Source organism: Dermacentor albipictus, chromosome 1, assembly GCF_038994185.2.
Source record: "Dermacentor albipictus isolate Rhodes 1998 colony chromosome 1, USDA_Dalb.pri_finalv2, whole genome shotgun sequence".
NCBI classification, from domain to species: Eukaryota; Metazoa; Arthropoda; class Arachnida; order Ixodida; family Ixodidae; genus Dermacentor; species Dermacentor albipictus.
The window spans coordinates 524423441-524446890 of record NC_091821.1 but is presented as its reverse complement, the minus strand read 5'-3'; the positions used below and the strand labels follow the sequence as shown (position 1 = coordinate 524446890).

The 23450-nt window shown below is 53.1% G+C and overlaps 2 protein-coding genes across 7 annotated transcripts in view; one reads left to right on the top strand and one right to left on the bottom strand.

The window, feature by feature from the left end:
- The window catches only part of LOC135908158 (cholinesterase-like), an 828064-nt gene that overhangs the window by 436584 nt on the left and 368030 nt on the right, over window positions 1-23450 (top strand). The window lies entirely within an intron of this gene.
- On the bottom strand, window positions 688-1587 carry LOC139060920 (uncharacterized). Its single transcript, XM_070540423.1, has one exon. The coding sequence runs from the start codon at window positions 1585-1587 to the stop codon at window positions 688-690; it is 900 nt and encodes a 299-aa protein (XP_070396524.1).

The following is a 23450-nucleotide window of genomic DNA, read 5'->3' as shown; positions in this document are numbered from 1 at the left end:
AGAAAGCACAGCTGCCCCACTTAGTAACCCGAGTGTCTCATCAACAGTGGGGAGCATAAATCGCTCACGTTTCACCCATTATTGAGTTGGGTTAGGTCAACACATATTCGCACTTGCCCGAACGGCTTCAAGACGGGCACTATGCCAGCACACCACTCGGCTCGCCCTTCCACTTTACGAATGACCCCGTTCTTTTCCATTTCTTCTAGCTCGCGTTTCACGCCGTCCCTCAGCGGGATGGGTATACAACGAATGGTGTAAATGGCATAGGGCACTGCGTCTGCTTTGAGATTATTACAGTATTCTCCTTTCATGGTACCCAAACCTCAGAACAAAGAGAGGAAGCACGTTTGCACAGCTTGGTGGATCGAAACTTCGTCTACAAATTTCACTTTTCTGAAAGCTTCTATTGCTGGCAAGCCTAAAATGACATTACTCCCCGAGTTAATGACGAAAACGTCCCGCCTAATCAAACATCGTTTCCACAGAATGTCTGCAGTGAACTGTCCTTTCAGATCTAACACTTCATCGCCTGGCCCTTTTAAGATTACGTTGGAACGCTCTAGAGTCTTGGGTACGCCAGGAAACGGTGCTGGAAAAACGTTTACCTCTGCTCCTGTGTCAATCTTAGCAGACACTGTGACCCCATTAATACCTGAACAAAACGAGCTCTTGTAATTGTACCAGCTAAAGTCCCAACAAAATAGATGGCACACTCTGTATCTCACTCAATGTAGCTGTCCGGGGAACACTGCACAAACCTACCTCGGATGCGCTTGCTTCGGCTATCGTGAAGTTCTGCTTTTGTGGGCAGACCCCGGCGAAATGTCCCCATCGTTGGCACCTGTAGGAGATTGCCCCCCCTGCCGGGCACGATGAGGTTGAATGACATGCCCTGCCGCAAGCAGCAAACTTTCGGACGTCTTCTTTTGCCCATTGGTCCTCTGGACGTCCCCGGCTTGCTCGTCGATGAATTCCGTCGACCTCTAAGCTGGCTGGTTGGTGGTATGAACTGCTGTGAAGTTCCTGTTGTTGCTGTACCGCTTCCTTCATCCTTGCCTTTGTCAGTGCCGTTTTCAGAGTCAGTGCAGCGTCCATTTGTAGGGCCTCGGACAACTTTGTGTCACGTAGTCCAACCACGAAACGGTCGAGGTTGATCCGTTCTTTTATCACGCCATAGTCACATTTCTCTGCCAAAGTGTGTAGGGCCATTACATACTGGTCCATCGATTCGCCTGAAACTTGGTGGCGGTGATGAAAACACACACTTTCGTAGACCAAATTGCGCGTGGCGATGAAGTAGGCGTCGAAACGTTTTTTCACCACTTCATAGTCCTTTGACTGTTCTTCCGACAGCTCAAAAGTGTTGAACACGTTCCGTGCCTGCCGCCCCATGGTATAGAGCATTATCGAATTTGGCGTGCGTACCTGAGCCTCTTGAGTTTGTTCATTAAGGCCAGAAGCAAATCGATAATCATCGAATTCTTGCACCCACGCTGGCCACTCTGACGCCTTGTCAAAGTTGAAGCTCGTTGGTGGCTGTACCGGAAAGAGCTGGCGCGAAATACTAGTTTCCTCACGCGCCATGGCTCGAACCTGTTGTTCCGTTATCGTGTCCGAGCCGAGGACACCAACGATAAAGGTCGGCCGTACCCGTATCTTCTCACGTCACCCGTGGTTCCACTCAATTTGCGAAGGGCACTTCTGACACCATGTCGTGTTTCCGCTACGAATGACACCGTCATGAACATGAACTGGAAAGAACCCCCGCCTTTATTGCTCCGTAGTATATATACATATGTGTGCATGTCACACATGCGTAAGGCATCGCATCAAGGGCCGTGCCCTGACAAGAACTAGACACGATAACACAACAACGATTATGCCACAAGGCCCCTCTTTCGCCGAAGCGAAAGATCGCACGAAGGTGACTTCACTCGCTGTGCTACCGCGCTTGCTCACACCTATGTTTTGAGAGCGACTATCAGTGGTCATTGAGGGTTATGTGTTCATGTTTACTTGTGCGCTCTGACACGATACTTGCTAATTCAGATAGTAAGCGAATGTTTCCAAGCTTACACAGCTGTCACGATTCACCCGGGTGACAAAGGATAACTGACCGCCGAGCAGCTGTGCTCGCCGGTGTTCGTTGGTGGGGTGACCAATGTTGCCTAACTGAGCCGAGCAGGCCACCGAGTCTGGCGGCCCAACGAAGGTTATGCCCGAGGGGGCGTCACGTGCTTGCTACACCACTTTACCCCCAGTTTGTTTGTCGGCAACAAAAAAAGCTTCCAAGTACAATGTACGAGGCTCTGCCTCCGTTCTAGCCGGGTGGACGGTGCCTGCTATCCAGGCGAGTAACGGTCCGGTACTCCGCCTGGGCAGCGGTGTTGATGGGCCGGGTGTGGCAACGCCAGGTGCTGCAGGAGCCAGCCTCACTCCATCGAATGAATCCGCAGTGGTCGGCCTTGTGAGTGGGGCTGGATTTGACACCGGCACAACAGACGCTGCACCATTTGCAACGCTTGCCGCCACCGAGGTGGGTGGTGCTCCGCTGGAAGCGCCTGGTAGTGGTGTTCCGCTGGAAGTGTTCCCGCTATCCTCCTGCGCGCTGAACTTTGAAGTGGCCATCGAGGGTGTTGGCCAGGTCCCGAGGCGAGGCCTAACAAGGTCGGCGTTTCCATGCCATGGGGCCCTGTCTGGAATGCGGACGAGCAGCGATGAGGCACTGGCAGGAGACGCCACCTGTCCGGCGGACCAGGCTGGGCAGGACGGAAGTTCCTGGCGAAAACTGGAGCTCCCAAATACGGCAAAGGCCGGGGACGGCACGCTCGGCCAGTAGCCAGCTTCTGCTTCAGCTGCTTCAGGAGCACTGTGGATCGGATGTCCGGGTGCAAGCCGTCCAAGGTTGTCTTGAACATCCCACTTAGCAGGAGCTCACAGGGGGCACGGCCAGTGACATCCAGGGACGCGGTCCGGTTGTGAAATATTGACACGTGTACTTATCTTTATCGGGCGACCACGTTTCGCCGCTTAACAACTGTAATCGCACAGCGAGGGACGCACCTGAATGTATCCGATGTTTCTGGAAAGTTATCGATGCTTCTACCTTTCTGTCTGTTGTCGCCGAACCTTGTGTTATCTGATTTCATCGCGTAACGCGAATGGTGTAGAACTTTGTGGAAGGCACACGGGTCCGAACGACTAGTCTAGAACATTCGACGACTGCTCTATAAAAGCCGACGCACTTGACCCGCTGATCAGATTTTCGACGATCGCCGACTGTGTTCGCCGCTATCGTTGTGCTTTAAGTGTAGCCTGTTTTGTGGGCCCAGGTTCGCCCAATAAAAGCTAGTTTTGTCTTTCACAGTACTGCTACTGTGTTCTTTCTTCACCGTCACTACCACGTGACATCTGGTGGAGGTGCTAGTGCGTTCATGTACCGAACGCCCCCGCAAAGCCGCGATCCAAGCCCGAAGCTCGAGGACAAAACCGACACCGCCCAAGACCAGCGTGCTAGCCGCAGACTGCAAGGACTGCCCCCAGAGCACGGACTTCTACCTGAGGCGACAAAGAAGATCGTGGTAAAGACAACCTCAATGGCTGCCCCAGCGTCCCCCGTTATCTTACAACAACCCCGCGACCCACCGACCTTCCATGGAGCAGCGACTGAAGACCCGGAATCCTGGCTGGAGACCTACGACCGAATCGCGACATTCAACAACTGGGACTCCGACGACAAGCTGCGGCATGTCTACTTCGCCTTAGAAGACGCCGCCAGAACGTGGTTTGAGAACCGGGAGTCGACCTTAACGACATGGGACCTCTTCCGTAGCGGCTTCCTGCGCACCTTTACGAGCGTCGTGCGCAAGGAAAGGGCCGAAGCCTTGCTGGACGCCCGAGTGCAGCTACCGAACGAGAACGTTGCTATCTTCACGGAAGAAATGAAACGTCTCTTCCGCCACGCCGATCCGGATATGCCCGAAGAGAAGAAAGTCCGCCTTCTCATGCGTGGTGTGAAGGAAGAACTTTTCGGCGCAATGGTACGAAGCCCACCGAAGACCGTAGAAGAGTTCCTTCGCGAGGCCACCAGCATCGAGAAGACACTCGAAATGCGAAACCGGCAATTCGACCGCCGTACAAGCTCTACCCACTACGCAGGAATTCAATCACTGGCCACGGACGATCTGCGCGAGACCATCAGGGCCATAGTGCGCGAAGAACTGCGCAAGGTCTTGCCTTCGTCGCAGCCTCAAGTGGCCTCGATCGCCGACATCGTTAAAGAAGAGGTGCACCGATCGCTTGGAGTTCCTGAGGTGCAACCAGAATCACCACAGCCCCAACCGGAAGCGATTACCTACGCCGCCGTCGCACGCCGTCAAGGCCCCCCTCCGCGACCGCGCCAGGGCCCTGTGACGCCGCAATTCCGTCGTCCGCCGCCACCGCCGCCAGCACGCCCACCCGTCGCCCAGCGCGCCTACGCGAGGAAGACGGACATTTGGCAGGCCCCCGACCACCGCCCGCTCTGCTATCACTGCGGAGAAGCCGGCCATGTGTACAGCCGATGCCCATACCGCGACTTGGGACTGAGAGGGTTCGCCGTGAATGCGCCGCGTCCACAGCTTGGCGAGCGCCCACGTGAAATCGCCGATTACCTCGCCGCTACTCAGTGGAGCCCTCGACGGCCGTCCCGTTCGCCGTCACCAGGCCGCTACCTGTCGCCGCAGCGCCGACCATACACCGGCCCAGCCCGGGGCCGCTCTGCGAGCCCATATCCGGAAAACTAAAAGCAGCAACCGATGGAGGTGCGGTTGCTGTTCGTCGAACTGACGAAGATCCTCCGCCGCCGACGAATACGACGAAGAAACCATCTCGACGACCTAATGACGAGACGCCGCCGTTCCGACGAAGTCAGGAAGCCAAGTCTGCACCGACGAAAGACGGCTTGACGACGCGACGTTCCAGCTTCAGTTCAACACGACGCAGCCGTGATCCGACGCCAAGACCTAACTGTAACGCCAGACAAAGAACCACCGACCTCGACGTGCTTCTCGACGGCCACGCTGTTACCGCCTTAGTGGACACAGCGGCTGATTACTCCGTCATGAGTGGACACATCGCCGCCCAGTTGAAGAAGGTTAAGACTGCATGGGAAGGCCCTCAAATTCGCACCGCTGGAGGACACCTGATTACGCCGACTGGAATCTGCACGGCAAGGATAACCATTCATGACCGGACTTACCCTGCCAACTTCGTTATCCTCCAACAGTGTTCTCGAGACGTCATTCTCGGTATGGACTTCCTGAACCAACACGGCGCAGTCATCGACCTGAAGTCGAAGTCAATAACGCTGTCGGAAGATAAAGCGATACCGCCGGAGAGCCCTCGTAGTCACCATGCCTTGAGTGTGCTCGAAGACCAAGTGAGCATCACGCCCCGCTCCAGCATTGTTATTTCGGTCGGCACCGAAATACCCGCTGACGTAGAAGGTGTCATCGAAGGCGACCAACGCCTCCTGCTAGACCGTGAAATTTGCGTCGCAAGAGGGATCGCTCGACTGCATGAAGGGAAAACTGAAGTGTTGCTGACAAACTTCAGCCCGGAGTTCAAGCACATCAACAAGGGCACGACGATCGCGTACATCGAGGAAATTGTGGAAACCAGTCATGCGTTTGTCCTCTCGGATTCCGCCACATCTACCCCGACGACCACGGTTCCCGAACCAGACTACGACATTAATCCAAGTCTCCCAGTGATTAAGCAACAGCAGCTCAGAAGTCTCCTCCGACGATACAAAGACTGCTTTTCGACGACATCGAGGATTCGACAAACACCAGTCGCCAAGCATCGCATAATCACCGAGGAGTACGCTCGACCACTCCGCCAAAGCCCTTACCGAGTTTCGCCGCGAGAACGCGAAGCTATAAGAGAACAAGTCGACGAAATGCTGCGCGACGACATCATCCAGCCGTCGAAAAGCCCATGGGCATCCCCTGTTGTCCTGGTGAAGAAAAAGGACGGAACCCTACGTTTCTGCGTCGATTATCGTCGTCTGAACAAGATCACGAAGAAGGACGTATACCCCCTTCCACGGATAGACGACGCATTGGATCGGCTCTGCAATGCTAAAAACTTCTCATCGATGGACCTCAAGTCTGGGTATTGGCAAATAGAAGTCGACGAAAGAGATCGCGAAAAGACGGCCTTCATCACCCCAGACGGCCTCTACGAGTTCAAGGTTATGCCATTCGGACTGTGCTCGGCGCCTGCAACGTTCCAGCGCGTCATGGACACCGTGTTAGCAGGATTGAAGTGGCAGACCTGTCTCGTTTACTTGGATGACGTCGTCGTCTTCGCCGGAAATTTCGACGATCACCTGAGGCGGCTTGCGACAGTACTAGACGCCATCAAGTCAGCAGGGCTCACTCTGAAGCCAGAAAAATGCCGCTTCGCTTACGACGAGCTTCTGTTCCTAGGCCACGTCATCAGTAAATCCTGAGTACGTCCCGACCCGCAGAAAACAGCTGCCATCGCAAAGTTCCCGCAGCCCACCGACAAGAAGGCAGTGCGTAGATTCCTTGGCATGTGTGCCTACTACAGGCGCTTTGTCAAGGACTTTTCACGCATCGCCGAGCCGTACAGAATACGACATCACCGTAACATACAAGTCCGGACGAAAACACTCAGACGCCGATTGCCTATCGCGCGCCCCCATTGACCCGCCGCCGCAAGATGACGAGGATGGCGACGCCTTCCTTGGAATAATAAGCGCGGAAGACTTCGCCGAACAACAACGAGCGGACCCGGAACTTAAAGGCCTGGTGGAATATTTGGAAGGGCACACCGACGTTGTCCCCAGGGCATTTAAGCGCGGACTATCTTCCTTCACGCTTCTAAACAATCTCCTCGTGAAGAAGAACTTTTCACCAGTCCGCGCCAACTACCTTCTTATTGTCCCGTCAGGACTTCGTCCAGAAGTATTGCACGCCCTACATGACGATCCGACCGCTGGACACCTCGGTTTTTCCCGGACACTCTCGAGGATACAACAAAAGTATTATTGGCCGCGCCTGACCGCCGACGTAGCCCATTATGTCACGTGTACTTATCTTTATCGGGCGACCACGTTTCGCCGCTTAACAACTGTAATCGCACAGCGAGGGACGCACCTGAATGTATCCGATGTTTCTGGAAAGTTATCGATGCTTCTACCTTTCTGTCTGTTGTCGCCGAACCTTGTGTTATCTGATTTCATCGCGTAACGCGAATGGTGTAGAACTTTGTGGAAGGCACACGGGTCCGAACGATTAGTCTGGAACATTCGATGACTGCTCTATAAAAGCCGACGCACTTGACCCGCTGATCAGATTTTCGACGATCGCCGACTGTGTTCGCCGCTATCGTTGTGCTTTAAGTGTAGCCTGTTTTGTGGGCACAGGTTCGCCCAATAAAAGCTAGTTTTGTCTTTCACAGTACTGCTACTGTGTTCTTTCTTCACCGTCACTACCACGTGACAATAGTATCCGGGCAATGTGCGTCCGGAAATCCCCAGTCTGGCTCCTCTTGAGCTTGCCCTTCAAGGTTTGCACGACCCGCTCGGCTGCACCGTTTGAAGCAAGGTCCTACGGCGGAACCATCATCCGGCGGATTCCATTCTTCGTCTGCCAGGCCAGCTACTCTGTGCTGATGAAAGCAGGACCATTGTCGGACACGATGACGTCTGGCAAGCCCTGGACGCCGAAGACCTGTCGTGGCGCTGCAATGGTCGCGCCTGCTGATGGAGTGGTGACAGGTAGAACCTGTACCCACTTCGTCGAAAAGGCGTCCAACACCACCTTGAAGGTCCCCCCAAAATTCACATGTAAGCGGGACCAGGGTCTCTGTGGGAATGGCCACGCGGTGATTTCCACGTGACGTGACGCCCGCCGAAGCTCCTCGCAGATGTGGCAGCTCTGCACAATGTGAGCGATGTCCTAGTCCAGGCAAGACCATTACCATGGGACCGGGTCACCATCTTGGTCTTTTCTTGGTCACTATCGTGGTGCCCACACCAGGATGACCCACTTGCAGCAACTGCAGGACCCTGGACCGGAGACTTTGTGGGATCGCCACCCTGGAACCCCACAGTAGGCAGCCCCACTGCAACCTCAGCACGGTAGCCTTTTGGTTATAGGCCTGCTGACCCACTTTCCTCCCCACGGGACACCACCTTGACCACCCGAGACAGGACTGGGTCCCGGCTGGTCGCTTGCGATAACGGAGATCTAGAGAGCACCTCCATGTACGCGTGCTCCAGCATGAACACTTCAGCAGGTTCTGGAACAGCATCAGGCACTTCTGGCAGGGGCAGGCGGCTCAGGGCATCAGCAGGTTCCAGGTCGTATCCCGGTAGGCAAACCAGCTGGTAACTGTAAGCTGCCATCCACCAGGCCCAGCGTACCACTCGAGGTGTTGCCTGCACAGGAACTGCCTTGTCAGGCCCCAGCAGCCTCAATAGCGACTTGTGGTCCGTGACCGCCTGAAACTTCCGGCTCCACTGATGCTGGTGGAAGCGCTCGACACTGAACATAAGCGTTAGGCCTTCCTTGTGCAGCTGGCTGTAGCGTTGCTCTGCAGCAAGAAGCCGACGAGAAGCAAACGACACAGGGCGTTCCTGGCCATCCTTGCTGTGTGCAAGGACGGCTCCCACGCCGTACGGCGACGCATCTACGGTCAGGACGACAGGCTTGGCAGGATAGAAGTGTACCTGCAGTCGAGCCTCGGTGACTAGCTCCTTGCTGTGCTAGAAAGCTCGGTCCTGCTCCTTTTTCCAGACCCATTGCTGACCATCTCGAAGCAGAAGAGGGAGCGGCTGTAGATGCTCCAACAAGTTAGGCAGAAAACTCCCGTAGAAGTTGATGAGGCCGAGGTAGCTCTGAAGCTCCTTCTTTTTCCGGATCTTAGGGGCCTTGAGCACAGCATCAACTTTGCGGGGAGCCGGGGCTAGGCCAGCCTGGGAAATGACATGTCTCATGTACTCAACACTGGAGGCCAGAAAAATGCCCTTTTCCAGCTTGAGCTTGACGCTGGCGTCCTCCATTCGTACCAGGATGTTGTGCACGATTTGCAGGTGGTCCCCGTCATCGCGACCAGTAACCATGATGCCATCCATGTACACGGCCACATGCCTCATGCCCCCGAAGAGGTTGTCCATCTCCCTCTGAAATATGGCTGGTGCTGAGGTCACGCCCAACGGTAAGCGCATGTACTGGAAGAGCCCCAAAGTTGTCGATATTGTGACATACTTCTGGGAGGCATCCTGGAGCACCAGCTGCTGGTGCGCATCTCTGAAGCCGAGCTTGATAAAGGTATGTCCACCGGACAACGCTGACCAGAGATCTTCAATCCGGGGCTACGGGTACTTCTCGACGGTAGCGACGGGGTTGGTGGTAACCTTGAAATCCCCGCAGATCCTGACACTGCCATGCCGCTTGAGGACTGGTACGATGGGAGCTGCCCATTCAGATGTCTTGACGGGCACCAGGATGCCCTCTCACTGTAACCGTTGCAGCTCCTGGGTGTCCCCGTCCTTCAGGGCAAACGGCAGTGGGTGAGGCTCGAAAAAACGTAGCTTGGCTCCCTCAGGTACTTAGATACCGGCCGTCGTGCCGGCGAATGTGCCCGCCTTTTCCTAGAACAGGGATTGAACTCGGTCTGGAGGCTGGGGACGTCTTTCAGCACATGCAGGCTAGCTTCATGGTACTCTGATAGACAATCGTCCAGTGCATGAATCCAGTTTCGGCCCAGAAGCGTCGGCGACGACCCCTTGTTTAATTAAAGCGAAAGGTTGAATCCCTGTCGCCAAAGCGAACGCGGACCTGTGCCTGACATTTGACCTGGGAGAGCTGCCCGTAGTACCTGCGCAGCATCAAGCCTGAAGCCTCGACAGACACCCCGGGGAAGGTGCGCTTCAACCGTTTCCCGGCCATGTCAGACATGCTGGCCCCTGTTTCCAGCTCCGTGGAAATGGGGTGCCCACACATTTCGACCCCCGCAGGGGTGTCTACGTCAGCAGGCGTTTGGTGTGTTGCGACACCACGTACCCGAGCACATGGGGTTGGACCCTCCCGCGTGTAGCCGTGCGTGGCTTAGCCGTGTCCGGGGAAAAGGGGATCTTGGGGGTTGAGCCAATGCCGGGTGTTCGGACCTTTACGGCCCCTCGGCGGTGGCAACACACCTCTTTGGCCTCTGCTTCACGTAGACGGCACCCCCGGACTGACCCACCCGGGGGAAATCGGTAGTCGCCTTTTCCTGTCTCTCTCTTCTCAAACCTTCGTCTTTATCTCTTACTTTACTACTTTCCTGTCTTCTTCTCTCTTCTATTTACTTCCTTTCTCCTTGGCGCCAAGGGTTAACCCTGTGTGGCTATCCAACCTTGGGTACACCATATTCGGTTATAGTGATGGCGTACGACTGGCGTCGTGCAGACTTGTATGCAAGCTCTGCCGCGTCCCCTCGTTTGGCTCCGTGGTGGGCGGTCGGCGCTGTTGCCGAATGTACATATATTTTCATGGAAACTTCCTTCCCCTCCCTTGTTGATCGCCCTCAGAAACGAGGGCGCACCGAAGATGTCTTCAAGTTTTTTGGACACCAAATCCAGAATTTTCCGCGGTTCCACGTTATCCACTCTGAAAAGCCAAAGAAAGCAGTTCGAAATATTTCGCCATTCCTTTTCTCAAAGTCCTTGACTGATGTTTTTGGTCCAGGTTACAAGGTGTCGAGAATGGGAAGCGGTGACCTCCTCTTGGAGCTCCGCGATCTGAAACAATATGAGAATATACAGAAATTAGTGTCATTTGGGGAGACCCCCATAACAGTAACCCCGCACCGTACAATGAACACCACCCGTGGTGTTGTGTCAGATGATGATTTGATTGACCCAACTGAGGCGGAGCTCCTGGAGGGCTTCAGCGAAAAAAATGTGATCAACGTCAGAAGAATTAAGATGAGGCGGGATGGTAAAGAGATTCAGACGAAGCACTTAATAATCACCTTTGGTTCAAGTGTCTTGCCCGAGTCAATCGAGGCCGGGTATATCAAGCTCCGTGTCAGGCCATACTTGCCAAACCCACTCCGTTGTTTCAAATGCCAGCGCTTCGGCCACAGCTCGCAGAGCTGCCGAGGTCGCCAAACTTGTGCTAAATGCAGTGCCCATGAACACACCACTGAAACTTGTGAGAATGCTCTTCACTGTGTAAACTGTGATGGGGAGCACGCTGCGTACTCGCGGTCGTGCCCCTCCTGGAAGAAGGAAAAAGAAATAGTAACCATCAAAGTAAAAGAGAACATATCGTTCAAAGAGGCACGCAGGCGGGTTTCATACCTGCCCAAGAAAAGTTTTGCTGATGTGACGCGTCAGGGGGCAGTGACACAACGGCCACCGGCGGCTGTCCGACCCACAACCAGCGAGTCGGCAGTCACGCCATGTGCCCCCGCGGTGGTTGCAGCTAGCCCTGCTCCGTCAAGCCACCAGACGGGGCCACCGACCCCGAAGGTGGGCGCAGCTGAGGCTGCCCCAACCTGCAGTCAAAGCGCAGCCAAATCCCCCACGGAGCCCCATCGACTGGTGGGTGCAGGGGTCTTGCCCTCCAAGGCAGGGCCCTCGCTGGTAAATTCTCGCTCGCAAGAGCACGTGTCCGGTGCCTCACAAGAGGCAATGGACACTACACCTATCCTCAAGGCGCACCCAGCGCCTAAGGAGCGGCGAGGCTCCCTCGAACGCTCCAGAAAGAGTAGAACGCCCATTACAGGGCCTCGAAAGAGCTCTGTAACTTAAGGCATCACCTCCGTTTCCATACAAACAGCACTTATTTACCTTCAAAATGGCGACACAAATTATTCAATGGAACGTCAGAGGTCTTTTTAGGAACCTTGATGACGTGCAAGAGCTTATACAAAAACACAATCCAAAAGTGCTGTGTCTACAGGAAACACATTTAAACCCACAACACACAAACTTTCTCCGACAGTATGTCAAGTTCTGCAAAGATCGCGATGATGCTGTCGTATCATCAGGCGGTGTTGCCATTTGTATTCACAAAAGTATTTCCTGTCAGCGTTTACAGCTACAAACGCCCCTTGAGGCAGTGGCGGTTCGAGCTGTTTTCCTAAATAAACTCATCACCATTAGCTCTCTTTACGTGCCCCCACACTACAAGTTAACGAAACACGAATTCCAATCCTTTATAGATCAATTGCCAGAACCTTATGTTCTTCTTGGCGATTTCAATGCGCACAGATCCCTGTGGGGCGACTCTCGTATAGACGCGCGAGGACGTCTTGTTGAGCAGTTCCTTTTTTCTTCAGGTGCGTGCTTGCTGAATAAGAAGAAACCCACTTATTACTGTCTTGCAAACAATACCTTTTCTTCAATTGATCTGAGCATAGTTTCCCCGTCTGTACTGCCCGAACTCGATTGGGAAGTTACAAATAATCCCTACGGAAGCGACCACTTCCCCATACTATTAAGAACACTTACAGAAAATGAATATCTACCACAGGCTCCTAGGTGGAAGATTGACACAGCAGAGTGGGAGGAATTCCGAAATTTAACTAGTATATCATGGGGTGACATGTGTTCCTTAGAAATCGATGCTGCTGTGGAATACTTCACAGCCTTCATAATGGATGCCGCATGTAAATGCATACGTGAAGTAAGTGGCTCGGCATGCAAACGGCATGTCCCGTGGTGGAACGATGAATGTAGAGTCGCACGTAGGAATCAAAACAAGGCGTGGGGGTTGCTACGTGCTTCGCTCACTGCAGAGAATCTTGTTAACTTCAAGAAAGTTAAGTCTCAAGGCAGGAGAACCCGCCGACAGGCCAGAAGAGAGAGTTGGCAAAAGTTTTTATCGAACATCAACTCGTTTACAGATGAGGCGAAAGTCTGGAACCGCGTAAATAGAATTAGAGGCAGACAAACATATTCACTCCCTCTGGTAAACACACAGGGTGATACGCTGCAACATCAGGCAGACTCACTTGGAGAACACTTTGAGAGTGTGTCAAGTTCAAAACATTATTCGAAATCCTTCCTAAAGTATAAACAAGTAGAAGAATGTAAGCCACTCAAAAGAAAATGTCTACAGAATGAATCGTACAACTGCCCTTTCAGTATTGCCGAGTTCAGAGCTGCCTTGAGCTCATGCAAGAGCTCTGTACCGGGATCAGACAGAATCATGTATGAAATGATCAAAAACCTACCCAGTGATACCCAAGTTACACTACTCACACTTTTCAACACCATTTGGGCTGCAGGATACCTCCCAACTGCATGGAAAGAAGCCATTGTGGTTCCTGTTTTGAAACAAGGCAAAGATCCTTCCTTAGTGGCAAGTTACCGCCCGATCGCCCTCACGAGTTGCCTTTGTAAGGTATTTGAAAAAATGGTTAATCGGCGACTCATCCATTTCCTTGAAATGAGCAAAATGCTTGATCCGTATCAGTGCGGCTTCCTAGAAGGGCGATCCACAACCGATCATCTCGTACGTGTTGAAAGAAATATCCGGGACGCATTTATACATAAACAGTTCTTCCTATCGATATTTCTCGATATGGAAAAGGCGTATGACACGACGTGGCGTTACGGAATCATAAGAGACCTGTCATAAATGGGCATCCACGGTAATATGCTTAATATAATAAAAAGCTATTAGTCAAATCGTACCTTCCGGGTAAAAGTCGGCAATGCACTCTCACGGCCTTTTACGCAAGAAACGGGTGTACCCCAAGGAGGCGTTCTCCACTGCACGCTCTTTATCATGAAGATGAACACGCTTCGTGCTTCATTACCACCCGCCATCTTTTACTCTGTCTACGTGGATGACATTCAAATAGCTTTCAAATCCTGTAACCTCGCAGTCTGCGAGAGACAGGTACAGCATGGTTTGAACAAGGTGTCAGGGTGGGCAGAGAAAAGTGGATTCAAACTCAATCCTCACAAGAGTTCTTGTGTTTTGTTTACAAGGAAGAGAGGCCTGGTTCCAGATCCCTGCTTAGAAGTGTGTGGACAACAGATACATGTAAACAAAGAACACAAATTCCTAGGTGTCATACTTGACTACAGACTCACTTTCGTCCCCCACATTAAACATATTAAAGAAAAATGTCTCAAAACAATGAACATAATGAAACTTCTATCCCAGACTACGTGGGGTAGTGACAGGAAGTGTTTATTGAAACTCTATAAAAGCCTCATTCGATCACGATTAGACTACGGTGCTGTGATTTATCACTCTGCCGCCCCGAGCGCACTAAAGATGCTAGACCCAGTCCACCATCTAGGAATCCGACTGGCCACAGGCGCTTTCAGAACAAGTCACATACAAAGTTTATATGCAGAATCGAATGAGTGGTCACTTCATCTTCAGAGAACATACATCAGCCAAACATATTTTCTGAAAGTCCACTCAAATCCTCAACATCCCTGTTTTAATACCATTAATGACAACATGACATATGCTACACTCTTTCGCAATCGTCCTTCCGTAAGACAGCCTTTCTCTCTGCGTGTGAGCGAGCTTAGTGAAGAAATGCACGTTCCTCTCCTCGAGCTTCGCCTAATGCATCCAGCCAAGCTGCTACCTCCTTGGGAGTGGCAGCTCATACAATGCGATATATCTTTCATGCAAGTTACAAAACACGCTTCAGACATTGAAATCCAAATGCATTTCCGGGAACTCCAGCACACACACTCCTGCACGGAGTTCTACACAGACGCATCGAAGTCACACGACGGGGTGTCCTATGCAGCCGTCGGTCCATCCTTCTCGGAATCCGACGTACTGCATCCGGAAACTAGTATCTTCACGGCTGAGGCCTACGCACTATTGTCGGCTGTGAAGCTTATCAGGAAATCAAAACTCCAGAAAGCAGTCATATATACGGATTCCCTTAGTGTTGTGAAGGCCTTAATGACATTCTCTAACCACAAAAATCCTGTTATAATTGAACTCTATTCCGTCTTATGTAAAGCATATGTATCTAACCAGCATGTGTTTATATGCTGGGTGCCAGGTCATAGGGCCATCGAAGGTAATGTTCTGGCGGACCAGATGGCCACGTCAGTTGCATGGCATTCTGCTAATCCCGCCGCTGCAGTTCCTGTCACAGATCTGAAGCCCTTCTTACGGAGGAAACTACGGAACCACTGGCAACGCCTATGGGACGCGGAAACAAATAATAAGCTCCACGTGATAAAGCCACAGTTAGGTTTCTGGCCCTCTGTAACAAAATCACGCCGAACAGATGTCCTATTCTGTGGTCTCAGAATAGGACACACATTTGCCACGCATAACTATTTACTCACTGAAAATGATCCTCCAACCTGCGGTAGATGTGGGGAGAGGCTGACCGTCCTCCACGTCCTCCTGGAGTGTCGGGAAGCCGAATATGAAAGAAAGAAACATTATCCCTTAGCATACCGGCAGCGCATCCCCCTTCATCCTGTTATGTTACTCGGCCCAGAACCTTTATTTGACACCAACGCAGTACTAAGTTTTCTGAAAGATGTTGTCTTGCATGTATTTAGCCCCACATGTTCGCAGCGGGTCCTCTCCTCAGAGGATGCCGCTGCGATAGCTCTTTAGTATAGCACATGCCTCTAGGCCCTTGTGTTTCAAGGGCTCTGGCGAGGCAGCCGTGCTGGAAGTAATTTTACCATCCTATATATTTTTATTTTGCATCATTCTTCTACGATGGATTTTAAAGTTCATAGTATTCGTCATTAATCATTGCCATAATTTTAGAGTACATAGATTTTACGCACTTTACAGCGACTATTTTTAGGCCACCTTACAGCCAAGTCACATCTTCCATAAAACATCGTTAACACTACCACTTGGCATGGCGCTCTTTAGCCAAACCTGGCCCTTGCGCCACAAAACACCACACATCATCATCATCATTTTGACGGTCAGCATGTACGGTGGCACAGACGACGGCGGAAAGCCTGTGTGCCACATGTCAAAAATCGGTGTGTCCTCGGCCACAACGCATAACCTGGCCGCGGAAGAACTTGAGCCTGCTGCCGCACGCCCGCGCTGCGTACCCTAGCGACGGCTACCCTGGCCACGGGCTTGTGTGGTACCTCGGCTTGAACTAGGCTGCTGCTGCTGTTGTTTCTTGTTCGTCCTCCCCCTTCGGCATACACCTGCCAGCTGCCCAGTTTTGCCGCACGTGAAGCATTGTGCTTGAAAGAACTGACACTGTCAGGGGGAGAGGGCACCCCCACAGCGACCGCAGGTACTGCCCTTTGTCGCCAACTTGTTGACCGCCGCTTCCGCCGACGGTGAGCCAGTCGCTCAGGCAATCTGGCTGGTGTCCTTGGCGGCAGCTTCCATTGCCAGCGCTGCCTTCACAGCGTCGTCTAGCAAGTGGTCGGGAAGCTGCAGGAGTCGGGTCTGCATGGCGGTGTTGTGGATGCCGCAGATGAAATGGTCCCGGAGCAGCGAGTCCAGCTGGTCCCCGAAAACGCAGGCACTCGCTGACCCTCGTAGCACAGCAACGAAGGGTCCGCAGGTCTCTCCTTCCCGGCTGCTCTGGTTGTTGAAGCAGCAACGCTTCATTAGTATGGACATTGCTGGGTTGAAATGCGAGCGCAGTATGAGGAGCAGCTCACCCAGCGTCCTAACATGCAGGGTGGCTGGCTTGAAAAGGTCGAGCAGGAGACTGAAGACGCGGGTACGGCAGCTGGCCAGGAAAATGTCCCGCTATTTGGCCTAGGGTGTGTCGTTAGCACGAAAGAACACGTGGACTTGCTCCTCGTAAATTGGCTAGAAGGACCCATCTCCCTCGAGCAGCTCGAGCCTTCCGTACAGCGGCATGGCGGCAGCAACGGGGGCCGGTGCTTCGCCACTCTCGGCGGCGTGGGATGATCCGTGGGTACTCGTCGCCAGTGTCGTGATCCGCCCGGGTTCGTGAATCAGGGAGGGCTCGAGGCACCCTCCGTTAGATAGAAGCTCCGCATCGTGGTGGTGACAAACGATGATTGACCGCCGAGCAGCTGTGCTCGCCGGTGTTTATTGGTGGGTTGACCAATCTTGCCTAACTGAGCCTGGCGGGTCACCGAGCCTGGCGGGCCAACGAAGATTACACCCGAGGGGCGTAACATGCTTGCTGCAACAGCCTATAAAACTACTAGCCTTATTTCGTACAGGTGTGTACTACTTTGTAATGGCAATCGATGCTTCGCCTTCCGGGCGAGACTGCGACTTTCCTTCTCAAGACTCTAATTGCATTGAAGCAACATATCGAAAAATAACTGTTGTTGCCTTGAATAATTGTCAAAGTCACGTGCCACTAGAGTGACGTCAGAGCACTGCCATGCTCGTAGGCGCACTTGTGTGATATATTGTCACGATTTCAAAAAAACAGGACGCAGGACCAGTATGCGAGAAACAAAACCTGCTCTGTATTCAGAGACCACAAGAGCAGACGCGCCAACTTCGTCTTCTTTCAAAGGGTTGCTGCTCGTGTACCTCAATGCGTTTTCTGCTGTTCTCGTGCTAGTCTTTCATCATCATCATCAGCCTGGCTACGCCCACTGCCGCGCAAAGGCCTCTCCCATACTTCACAAGCTACCTTTATTCTTTAGTCGTGACATTAGCCTCTCTTCCTAAAAAGCATCGTCCGGATGCTTTATCGTCACTACAAAGGAGCACGACATGCTTGCGTTGCAGTGAATTCAGTCGGACTAATAGGGCTCCATCCAAACCACGTGCACAACTTACGGCAGATGCCGTCGACGTCTTGAGCAATGCGGACTATCGGGATCAACCTCATAGTTGACATCAGTGAGCCGAAGAACTTTATACGGCCCGAAGTAGCGCGTTAACAGTTTCTCCGAAAGGCTAGGACGGCGAATGGGAGTCAAAACCCAAACTCTCTTTCCGGGCTCGTAGGAGACTTGTCGGTGGCGAAAATTATAGCGTCTCGAGTGATGATCCTGGTGGCTATGAATACGTATTTGAGCAAGTTGTCGCCCTTCTTCAGCACGCTGAGTGAAGTATTCAACATCCGCTTCAATGCCATCGCATTCATGGGGCATCATCGCATCTAGCATAGTTGTGACTTCATAACTATGTAGAAGACAGAACTCTGTGATTCGTGTCATCTCTTGCTGAGACGTGTTGTATGCGAAGCTGACAGACGGCAAGGTTTCATCCCAGTTCTTGTGCTCCACATCCGCGTACATGGAGAGCATATCCGCGAGCGTCTTACTCAGGCGTTCTGCCAATCCGTTCATTTGCGGATGGAACACCTTTCTTCACTGGTGAGCTGTTCCACTAAGTCTTAATACTGTGTCCAGTAGCTCGGCTGGAAATTCACTTCCGCTGTCAGTTATTACTACTGCTGGAGCACCATGCCTCAGTACAACATTATAAAAAATCGAGCTGCTTCACTTGCCATGCTCCTCTCCGCTCCAGAGCATTAGTTTCGGCGTAGCGAGTGAGGTAGTCCATCTGTATGCTCGTCAATCTGTGGGCCGCAGCAGAAGTTCGGAGTGGGCCTAGAATATTGACACGTGTACTTATCTTTACCGGGTGACCAAGTTTGGCCGCCTAGCAAATGTTATCGTGCCGCGAAGGACGCGCCGGCATGTAAAAGAAGTTTCTGGAATGTTATCGATGGCTCCCTCCACTGTTCTCACAGCATTTTGCGTAATTTGATTGCATGTACGCGCGACGCGAATAGTGTAAAATTTGTGGAAGGCACGCGGCTCCCATCGGTTAATCTGGAACATTGCACGACTGATCTATAAAAGCCGACGCGCTTGACCCGCTGATCAGATTTCCGACGATCGCCGACCGTGTTCGCCGCTATCATTGTGCTATAAGTGTAGCCTGTTTTGTGGGCACAGGTTCGCCCAATAAAAGCTAGTTTTGTATTCCACCATACTGCTTCTTTCTTCACCGTCACTACCACGTGACATCTGGTGGAGGTGCTTTTTGTTCATGTACGGGACGCCCCGAATAAGCCGTGATTCCAGCCCAGACCGCAAACAGAACACCAACGAAGTCCCGGACCACCGAGCAAGCCGCCGTCTTCAACAGCTGCCCCCGGAGCACGGACTTCTACCTGAGAAGACCAAGAAGATTGTGGCCAAGGCAACCCCAATGGCAGCTCCAGCGTCCCCCATTGTGCTGCAGCAGCCCAGGGAACCACCTACGTTCCGCGGTTCCACATTTGAGGACCCGGAAACCTGGCTGGAAACGTATGAGAGGGTCGTTACGTTTAACAACTGGGCAAGTGACGACAAGCTACGACATGTCTATTTCGCATTGGAGGACGCCGCCAAGACGTGGTTCGAGAATCTAGAAGCCACCTTGACGACGTGGGACCTCTTCCGAAGCGGCTTCCTGCAAACATTTCAAAGCGTCGTGCGAAAAGAGCGAGCCCAAGCGCTACTGGAGACAAGAGCGCAGCTGCCGAATGAGACGGTCGCGATCTTCACTGAGGAAATGAGCCGTCTGTTCCGCCACGCCGACCCCGAAATGTCCGAGGAGAAGAAAGTACGTCTACTGATGCGTGGTGTAAAAGAGGAACTTTTCACCGGTATGGTAAGAAGCCCACCGAAGACCGTCGACGAGTTTCTTCGTGAGGCGACGAGCATCGAGAAGACACTGGAATTGCGGAACCGGTAATTCGACCGACGCACCAAGCCAACAAGCTGAGGTTTCTGAGGTGCGACCACAATTACCGCAGCCCCAGCCAGAAGCGATGACTTATGCCGCCGTCGCACGCCGTCAAGCGCCCCCTCCGCGACAACGCCAGGGCCCTGTAACTCCGCAATTCCGTCGTCCACCGCCGCCGCCGCCAGCACGCCCACCCGTCGCCCACCGCACCAACGCGAGGAAGACAGACATTTGGCGCGCCCCCGACGACCGCCCGCTCTGCTACCACTGCGGCGAAGCCGGCCATGTGTACCGCCGATGCCCATACCGCGACCTGGGATTGCGAGGCTTCGCCGTCAACGAACAGCGCCCGAGGGAAGGTGAATGACCTCGTGACATCGCCGACTACCTCGCCGCTGCTCAGTGGAGCCCTCGACGACCGTCGCGTTCGCCATCACCAGGCCGCTACCTGTCGCCGCAGCGCCGACCATACACTGGCCCAGCCCGGGGCTGGTCAGCGAGCCCATATCCGGAAAACTAAAAGCAGCAACCGATGGACGTGCGGTTGCTGTTCGTCGAACTGACGAAGATCCTCCGCCGCCGACGAAGACGATGTAGAAACGATCTCGACGACATAACAACGACACGCCGCCGTCCCGGTGAAGTCAGGAAGGCAAGACTACACCGACGAACGACGACTTGACGACGCGACGTTCCAACTTCAGTTCAACAAGATGCAGCGGCGATCCGACGCCACGACCTAACTGCAACGCCAGACAAAGAACCACCGACCTTGACGTGCTTCTCGACGGCCTCGCAGTCATTGCCTTAGTCGACACAGGGGCCGATTACTCCGTAATGAGTGGACACATCGCAGACCAGTTGAAGAAGGTTAAGACTGCATGGGAGGGGCCCTAAATTCGGACCGCTGGAGGGCACCTCATTTCGCCGACTGGAATCTGCACGGCTAAAATTACCATTCATGACCGGACTTACCCTGCCACCTTCGTTATCCTCCAACAGTGTTCACGAGACGTCATTCTCGGCATGAACTTCCTGAATCAACATGGCGCAGTCATCGACCTGAAGTCGAAATCGATAACGCTGTCACAAGATCAAGCGATACCGCCGGAGATTTGTCGTAGTCACCACGCCTTGAGTGTGCTCGAAGATCAAGTGAGCATCCCGCCGCGTTGCAGCATTACTATTTCCGTGGGCACTGAAACACCCGCTGACGTAGAAGGCGTTATCGAGGGCGACCAACATCTACTGCTCGACCATGAAATTTGCGTCGCAAGAGGGATCGCTCGACTCCACGGAGGGCAAGTGGAAGTTATGCTGACCAACTTCAGCCAAGAGTTCAAGCACATCAACAAGGGCACGACAATCGAATACATTGAGGAAATTGTGGAAACCAGCAATGCCTTTGTCCTCTCGGATTCCACCGCATCTACCCCGACGACTATGGTTCCCGAAAAAGACTACGACATTAATCCAAATCTCCCTATGGTTAAGCAACAGCAGCTCAGAAGTCTGCTCCGACGATACAAAGACTGCTTTTCAACGTCATCGAGGATTCGACAAACACCAGTTGCAAAGCATCGCATAAAAACCGAAGAGAGCGCTCGACCACTCCGCCAGAGCCCTTACCGAGTTTCGACGCGAGAACATGAAGCTATTAGGCAACAAGTCGACGAAATCCTGCGCGACGACATCATCCAGCCGTCAAAAAGCCCGTGGGCCTCTCCTGTAGTCCTGGTAAAGAAAAAGGACGGAACCCTACGATCCTGCGTCGATTATCGTCGACTGAACAAGATCACGTTGAAGGATGTGTACCGCCTTCAACGGATAGATGACGCATTGGATCGGCTCTGCAACGCTAAATACTTCTCGTCGATGGACCTCAAGTCTGGCTACTGGCAAATAGAAGTCGACGAGAGAGATCACGAAAAGACTGCCTTCATCACGCCAGACGGTTTCTACGAGTTCAAGGTCATGCAATTCGGACTGTGCTCGGCGCCTGCAACGTTTCAGTGCGTCATGGACACGGTGTTAGCCGGACTGAAGTGGCAGACGTGCCTTGTTTACCTGGATGACGTCGTTGTCTTCGCCGGAAATTTCGACGATCACCTTAGGCGGCTTGCGACAGTGTTAGAAGCCATCAAGTCATCAGGGCTCACTCTGAAGCCGGAAAAGTGCCGTTTCGCTTACGATCAGCAAATCAGGAGTACGCCCCGACCCACAGAATACAGCTGCCATCGCAAAGTTCCCGCAGCCAACCGACAAGAAGGCAGTGCGCAGATTCCTTGACATGTGTGCCTACTATAGGCGCTTTGTCAAGGAATTTTCACGCATCGCGGAGCCGCTAACACATCTAACCAAATGTGATGTCGCGTTCAAGTGGGAAATGCCTCAGGCCAAGGCATTTCAAGAACTCAAACGACGCATGCAGTCGCCGCCGGTACTGGCACACTTCGACGAGGACGCCGATACCGAAATCCACACTGATGCCAGTAGCCTAGGCCTCGGTGCCGTCCTAGTCCAGAGGAAAGAAGGACTTGAAAGGGTGATATCGTATGCTAGCCGGTCGCTGTCAAAAGCAGAAAGCAACTATTCTACGACTGAAAAGGAATGCCTCGCCATCATTTGGGCTAAAGCTAAATTCTGCCCTTACCTCTATGGCAGGCCATTCAAAGTCTTCAGTGACCATCACGCATTGTGTTGGCTAGCTAACTTAAAGAACCCTTCAGGACGGCTGGTGCGGTGGAGCCTCAGACTACAAGAATATGACGTCACGGTAATATTTAAGTCCAGAAGAAAACGCTCCGACGCCGACTGCTTATCGCGCGCCCCCATCGATCCCCCACCGCAAGACGACGAGGGCGACGACGCCTTCCTTGGGATAATAAGCACGGAAGACTTCACTAAACAGCAACGAGCCGACCCCGAGCTAAAAGGCCTCGTCGAGTATTTCGAAGGGAACACCGACGTTGTCCCTAGGGCATTTAGGCGCCCGTTGTCTTCGTTCACGCTACAAAACACCCTGCTCGTGAAGAAGAACTTCTCACCAGTCCGCGCCAGCTACCTTCTTGTTGTACCGTCAGCGCTGCGTCCAGAAATACTGCACGCCCTACACGCCGATCCAACCGCTGGGCACCTCGGATTCCCCCGGACGCTGTCGAGAATACAGGAAAGGTATTACTGGCCGAGTCTGACCGCCGACGTCGCCCGTTACGTCAAGACATGCCGAGACTGTCAGCGACTCAAGACACCGCCGACAAGGCCAGCCGGATTACTACAGCCAACCGAGCCTCCTTGCCGGCCATTTCAGCAGATCGGGATGGACATGCTGGGACCCTTTCCGACGTCAACTACCGGAAATAAGTGGATCGTCGTGGCGACAGACTACCTCACCCGCTTCGCTGAAACTAAGGCACTGCCGAAAGGTAGCGCAGCCGAAGTGGCGAAATTTTTGTCGAAAACATCCTGCTGTGACATGGCGCCCCAGAAGTCCTCATCACCGACAGAGGAACGGCCTTTACAGCGGAGCTCACTCAAGCCATTCTGAACTACAGTCAGACAAGGCACAGGAGGATAACGGCCTACCACCCGCAGACGAATGGTCTTACGGAGCGGCTGAATAAGACCCTCGCCGACATGCTAGTGATGTACGTCGACGTCGAACACAAGACCTGGGATGCCGTCCCGCCGTACGGAACATTCGCTTACAACACGGCGGTGCAAGAAACAACACAGATCACGCCGTTCAAATTGGTTTACGGCAGGAACCCGACGACG

Excerpts from the sequence above, each read along its gene's own strand:
- LOC139060920 (XM_070540423.1), bottom strand. The coding sequence starts at position 1,587 with ATGGCGCGTGAGGAAACTAGTATTTCGCGCCAGCTCTTTCCGGTACAG.